The 7,123-nt window shown below is 43.9% G+C and overlaps 1 protein-coding gene across 2 annotated transcripts in view; it reads left to right on the plus strand.

Moving 5' to 3' along the window:
* The window catches only part of erbb4b (erb-b2 receptor tyrosine kinase 4b), a 516,511-nt gene that overhangs the window by 292,930 nt on the left and 216,458 nt on the right, over positions 1-7,123 (plus strand). For both annotated transcript variants that reach the window (XM_030080353.1, XM_030080354.1), the window contains exon 3: positions 2,373-2,559. In XM_030080353.1, coding sequence (XP_029936213.1) covers positions 2,373-2,559 — 187 coding nt within the window. The remainder of the gene's footprint in view (positions 1-2,372; positions 2,560-7,123) is intronic.

A 7,123-nucleotide genomic window follows, 5' to 3' on the forward strand; every position in this document is an offset into this window, starting at 1 on the left:
CACATACACGTGTCATACTGACTGCTTTTACATACAATCCAATATCCCACCAATAATCATAATAAAAGCCTTATGAGAATAAAAACGCTGCATGTTGCCCCCTCAGTCTGAAAAGCCCGACCGGTCGCAAGGAAATTTCAATCAGTGTGAGAGCTGCGATTCAAACCTTTAATAATCCGCTAATAAGGGAAATATGAGCACCTAATTGCCATGTAAACTTTTGAGTGAATCACAGGATTTATATTATTTAATTTTTTAAATAATATATAGAGGAACACAAAGTGACACGTTTCGGGTCGGTTGCACAGCGAAACCCTGCCACAATTAAGTTTAAGTTTAAGTCCTCTGGTCTCTCGTGGAGGAAAGACGTCACTTGCGTCATCATCATCGTGCTTTAAAATGATCGGCAGCATGGATAGGAAGCGCAGTTTATTTAGTGTAAACACTTTTGCATGTAACTGCGACTATGTCTTTGTGAATTTAATGATCCAACTACTGGCCTTTTTCTACTGATGACATGGATTACCCACGTGGGATTAAGCTGTTTACGTGGGCCGTCCCGATGCTGTGTTCCCCTCCATTACTCTAAATGTTTTCTGTTATGTTGACGCCTGGTTTCACCTCCTGACTGTTTTCCTTGGAAAATCTTGGAAAGCCAGGCGACGGCAGGCCGTTGGAATGCCACATGTGACACAAACTCCAATAGAAACTCATTGTCCAATTAAGATGTACACTCCGCCTCAGTGACCCAACCGAAATCGAAATATTCCACGTCTTAATCTGAGTGTTGCCTACTCTGAATGTGATCTTATTTTGGTTGAGGTAAACAGAAAGTACACGTACCGTTCAGTTACTGCTGATATATTGCAGCCCATGTAAGCACAGGCACAGACACACAGACATGCACACACAGAAATAATTGACTGATCTCCAGGAGTCATGCTCAGTTTTCCTCTAAATGTCAGAATATATATTTATTTGGACTTGTACACAGTAGCCAACTTGATCTCCTTTCCCAACTAGTTTGCTGTCTCCGAAAAGGTTAACACATGCACGCACGCCATGCACACATAATGAATCCCCACCCCCCACCCACACAAATGCCCCCAGACAAAGCAGACAGGTCCATCCATGGCTATTAATGGCAATCGGGAGCGTAATGATGGCAGAGCCGCGGCTGCTTCTTCCTTACTGGTGGCTGACGGCCATGTTCTCCGACAGCTGTCAGCCGCCATGGCGACGCCGGCAGGGCCCTCCGTAGGACTTATTTCAGCTCAGTGCATCAGCTGCGGCGGCACTTCACACATAACACCGGCCTGTTGATTATGAGCATCAGCGGGCCGGCGTGGAAAGACTCCTCCGTCCGCCTGACTGTTAATGACAGCCTCCATGATGGCGGATGACAGGGGAGAGAGGACACGGCCTGTCACTTTGATTCATGCGGCGGCAGCTCTGACCGGGTGGCTACTTGCCAGGCTCTCAACAGTCGTTATATCCCCTCCTAAATGACATTTAAAGTGTGAAGCGATGGCCGTCCTTGTGGTTCAGTCACCCCGGGCCGGACCCTGGACGCGAGCCTTGAACCCGGTGCCAAGTTTTCCGGCGAGGTCGCAAACCCTGGAGCAAATTCTCCTCGCTCAGACGCTCGGCGAGGGCGGACTGGCATGGTCGGATGCGCGCAAAGTGACCTTGATGATGGATGCTGTCAGTGATCTGATACGTGTCTGTGTCTACCCGTCTCTCTCTCTGTCTGTCTGTCTGTCTGCACCGCAAACCATATCCATCGTCTCATATTTAGTCTCAGGCTGCTCTTTTTCTTAAGAAATCTGCCAGTGCAATGAGATGATCCCACTAATGTTTCCAGTGCAGTTTCACTTGTTTCAGGATTTCTTTTGGGAGCAATTATAAATATACTGAAACAAGGCAGAAAATAGCATTTGATTCAAGAGTTTAGAAATGATAGAAACATTGGAAAAAGTGGGATTATCATTTTTTTTTTTTTTACCTTGTTTGAAGACAAACACGAGTTAAACAGTGACTATGAGACTGTATGACTTGTTAAAATGGATTTTTGCTGTTGTTGTTTTTGTTATTTTTTATAGTGATACATTATCTCTCTCTGTCGCTCTCTCTTTCTGTACCACCACCTCTAACAAATTAAATTAAAGCCAGCGGATGCTTTATTGCCATGACATAGGCTAGCTATTAAATACATACATTATCAAAGCAGAAGGGCACAAATTAATTACATTCACTACGGCAATAACCGCAATATATGAGGAGATGAGCTTCCAACGGCGCTTGTATTTATTCAGTATTGCTGTGTGGAATCATTTGCAGATAAATTGACTCCTCTCCTCTCGTCTCTCCAGTCCATCCGGGAGGTGACGGGTTACGTGTTGGTGGCCCTGAACCAGTTTGTCTACCTGCCGCTGGAGAACCTGAGGATTATTCGAGGGACGAAGCTGTACGAGGATCGCTACGCCCTCGCCATCTTCCTCAACTACCGACGTGACGGCAACTTCGGCCTGCGCCAGCTGGGGCTGAAGAACCTCACAGGTGAGCGTTAAATTTTTTTTTCCAGAAGTCAGCGTTTGGTCATTGACCTTTGTCTGTCGGTGTTTGATTTTCTGGATTTTGTTTAGTTTGCGTGTGTGTTTGTGAGCGTCTCCGCAACTTGTTGAGCGGGAAATTGCTTGTGATTCTCACCCTGAACAGGCTGAATGAAAGAGGTGGCTTCTGGTGCAGGTGTTTTAAGTGGATGAATGATCCCTCTCCACCCTGCATCAATGAAAAAATGCAGCTTTGAGACATTCTTTACGAAGTCTTTTTCCATAAAATGTCGTTTTTAGCCATTATTTGGGTTGCCGTGACAGAGGCACGGCCCTGACAGTAACTAACACAAGTTTAAAGTGCATGAATTTATGTTTGAGAATGTGAAATATAATGCACAGGCTAATGCCACCAGTTGGTTGACTATGTCTCCTTCGATAAGACGTGCAAATGGTGTGGAACCACCGCTGTCTGTTGCATTGCAGTCCATTAATGCGTTTGCAGCAATGCCCTATTTCTTTCCACTGAAATGATGGATGGCCTTTGGACCGTCAAAAGCTTTTAAAATTCAGCAAACGACTGAATATTCTTGGGATTGAGTTTTCGTAACGAGTGAGACGCACTGCATCGTGTCAAGTACCAACAAAACCTCCGAGATTGTTTACCCTCCATCTTTTTTAGGGAAGCGCTGACATTTTTGAGCTCAGAGCTGAGTCAGAAGTGGGATTTAAAAATCACTGCAACCACCGTGCGTCGGATGGAGAGGGAACAGAGCGTGATGGTCAGAATCCAACGTTCTGATGTTTTTAAAAGCTATTTTTGGAAGGTTTTTTGTTGTTCTTGTTGTTGTTGTTGACTTCACCAAGAGATAGTTAACAGCCAAGCTGGTGATTAAACAAATTCTCTACCGAATCTTCTACACAGAAACTTCATTATTCACTTCGCTCTCTTCATTATTCTCTCTCAAATTGCCATCCGCAGAGTCGATTATGACAAATTGAAATTAGAAATGATCAATTTACCAGTGAGTCTTAGCTGCGTGCTGCTTTACCCTCCCAAGGCTGCCCAATGTGTTTCTGACAGGATGCTAATGTGAACCAATATATGTTATATCGCCCTGTAACTTTGGGACGACTGCCTGAACCCAACGGGACGCGGTTCGGGTTCAAACAGGACGGAAACTTCTAGTACATGGGCTGGTTTGTGTCGGATTGTTTTTTGCCTCAGGGTGCAGATTTAACACTTCTCCTGCTTAAACTTTTAGTGGGTATTGGATATGTGCTGTGTGGATTTATTTTCACTGCACGAGTGGATTGTTTGATGCTGCGTGTAAGTGTGTGGAAGAGAAAACAACCCAACCAAGCCAACAGAAAGTTGAACAGGACTGAAAACGCTGTCTTAAGTGACTGATTGATTGAAGTGGATTCATTTTGGATTGAGTACTTTGATAGATTTTGGTGGACAGATTGATCACTGAAATCTGAAGGTGCCAGGTAACAGGCCATAAGACTACTCTGAGGTTGGAAAATCTGAAAATGGAAAGTTCTTACGATTGAGATTGTTTTGGTGAGTTTTGTTATAAACCTTTGCAAAGGGCTCAGTACAGTGTCGAGCTGACTGACACGGACTGACCGACCACTGCTCGTATAAAGGTCATACAGACGCTCAGACAGTAACCAGACGGTTCAGTAGGTACGAGAGTGAATCTTTAGTGATAGCACCTCTGCTCCAAGATGGCAGTTCTGCTGAGTTCTTGAGGTTATAAGGGCACAAAGTCAAAGGTAAAGAGTGCAGAGTGGATTTTTCCATCACAACAGTTAACTGCAGCTTCGGGTTGAGTTCAGACAGAATCTCCTCGGGGTTTGGTTGGCTGGGGTTCAACGTCTTGTTCTGGTTGGTTTGCTGGGTCGAGCCGGGGAAAGTTTTTCCAAACTCGAGGGTTGTAATGACAGCAAGTTGGACACTGTAGTTGTTTCTTCTTGACTAAGATCATCATTCATTGTTCTTTCCCTGACATAAACAAGCAGCCAATCTGTCTTAAGAATGACAGTTTACCCTCTCACTCCGACAGATCTGATGCTGTCTCGCCAATTTGTGAAGAGCTTTTATCTCCTCTGTCATTTCCAGCCATCACTCATCCTCACACAGCACTCTCGTCTGATTTCCAGCCCCACTCCGCATTCAAAACCCCAGCCCATTTCCTCGGAAGTGCGAGGAGGGAGTGAGAATGAGCGCTGAAAAAAAATACGAAACAGGAAAACACTTTTTTTTTTTTCTGCGTGGGTGGCTCTGCCTGTTTATGAAGAATGCAACCTTGTGCTGCAAGGTTTCCTCCGGGCATCACGCGACCCCGAGGTCAGTCAGAGATGAAGCTCTTGACTTGCAAATAAGATGTAGAGCTTTTCCACCGCAGGGTTAAGTGGGGCATGCCAGGGCCGGGGCCGGCTCATTCTGTGTGCAACACAAGATCAGAGGCAGCGCTTGTTCACTTTGAAACTAAGGCTTTTTCACAGATCCTATTTGTCAAGAAAAAAAAAAAAAAAAGAACAGCAAATAATTTGAGTTTTGAATGAATGATACTGTGCCGCAGTGGAATCAATGGTGCATCCTCGACTCCATAAAAACCCTGCTGGTGTTTTCCTCCACTTTGAAGCCTAACATTGGCCATTTCGGTCCATGCAACGTTTTACTCCGAGGCAGCAGGTCTTGAATTCTCTATAATATTTGGTTAGCACATCCATGCTACCTTGAACCTGAACCTTGTCAGTTCATGCCCCCTCTCGACTGGGGAGACTGCTAACCCATCTGCTCAAAGATCGTAGGCCAAACACTGGAGCCAATTTCCAGAATTTCCCTGGTTGGGATCAATAAAGTATATCTATCTATCTATCAATTTTTAGAGCTGCATATAATAGATGAATGCTATCCCCGGCAGACAACATTTTGTCTGACCCAACACATGTACTTTTTGAAGAATACCAGTTGCTGCCATCCGACAGGAGATACAGAGTCCCTAAAGTCAGATTAAATAGACTGAGGAACTCCTTTATTCCTCAGTCGGTTAAAATGTTGAATCAGTTGGGCTCGTCAGGGCACTGAATTACTGTTATTATTATTGTTGTGTAAGGATATGGACGCACTGCAGCCACTTTGAGGCATTTGCGCCTATAGCACATTATTATATGTCTGATGGATGTCTTATGTTATATGTTATATGGATGTGTGTATATTATTTGGTATTTGTTGTTTTGCCATGAACAGGGTATATGCAGGAATCTTGAAGTTAATTTTAATACCTTTTTAAGACTTTTTCAAGACCTTCTCAATATTTTTTAATACCTCACCGCCACTTCAAGCTGTAACCATTTACATCAGTGATATTTTTAACTTAACAGTTTTAGTTTGTGATAAAGACTAAAGACCAGGCTTCACTTCCGTTTTCGCTGGGCTTCATGTAACATTTCGGTGCATTCGTAATATGCACTGGGAGCGCCAGAGCGTACTTTGTGCTTCTGAATTTCCACCCGCCCGCCCGCCCGCCCGCTCTTTGTTTTTTTAATAAAAATGAATAAATTCACACACTTTTCCGATGTTTTTGGGACTCAAACTCTTGGACAGCTAATTCAGAAAAAATACTTTCAAAATTTAAGACTTTATAAAGTCGTGATAAGACTTTTTAATACTTTTTAAGGGTCTTAATTTTCCCAAAATTGAATTATCACCTTTTAATACTTTTCAAGACCCCGCGGATACCCTGATGAAGAGCAAGTGTCTTGGACGCAAGAAAAATTTCAGAAGAGATTCTGACAATAAAAGTACTCAACTCAACTCAACTCTCCTTACCCCTATCTTTAAAAAATGCATCTTGTATCCCAACATCTATTGGACAGAGTACAATGAACTTTTGTGAGCACCTTCATGCTACCCAGAGCGTGCACCCTGTCAACTGTGGTGACCTCATCCATGACATTTATCCATGAAATCTGACGAGCAGTTGTGTGTCGAGGGTGATGAGCTCATGATCTTTCCTCCAGCTTTTCCTTCAGTCCTAATATTTGACTCATTTGAAACAAGTCTAGCAGATGGATTGGCATGCAGTTTGCTGAGTGGACTTGTGCTTCCCAGATAATGAACCGTGTCGATATCGATCACTTAATTCAGCCACATTTACGCTCCCAAAAACACTAATCGCTGCACGCAACCCGTGCCTGTTTTCCACTGTAATTCGGTCACAACAGACTTTAATTTTTCCCTATTACCTCCAACCTTTTCCCCACAAAGAGGCAGGGGGAAGAGATTTTAATGATTTAACAGTTAACATAATAACATAGTACCATGCATTTCACTGGTAATGAGGGATGTCAGTGAAATATGTTTAGTATTGATTTTTACTCCGTGTTTGAGCTGCCTGTGCAAACATGCCGTACTGTAGGCACACAGAGGCTGTCTCCAGTTTACATTGACTCATTGGAGGCAGCGCGCGCTGGGCGACACGGGCTCGGCAACGCGAGAAAGATGGTGTCATCACTTTGTGCTAGATGTGTCAAGAATACCATTTACTGTATGCCGG

This window comes from Myripristis murdjan, chromosome 21 (genome assembly GCF_902150065.1).
Source record: "Myripristis murdjan chromosome 21, fMyrMur1.1, whole genome shotgun sequence".
Taxonomy (NCBI): domain Eukaryota; kingdom Metazoa; phylum Chordata; class Actinopteri; order Holocentriformes; family Holocentridae; genus Myripristis; species Myripristis murdjan.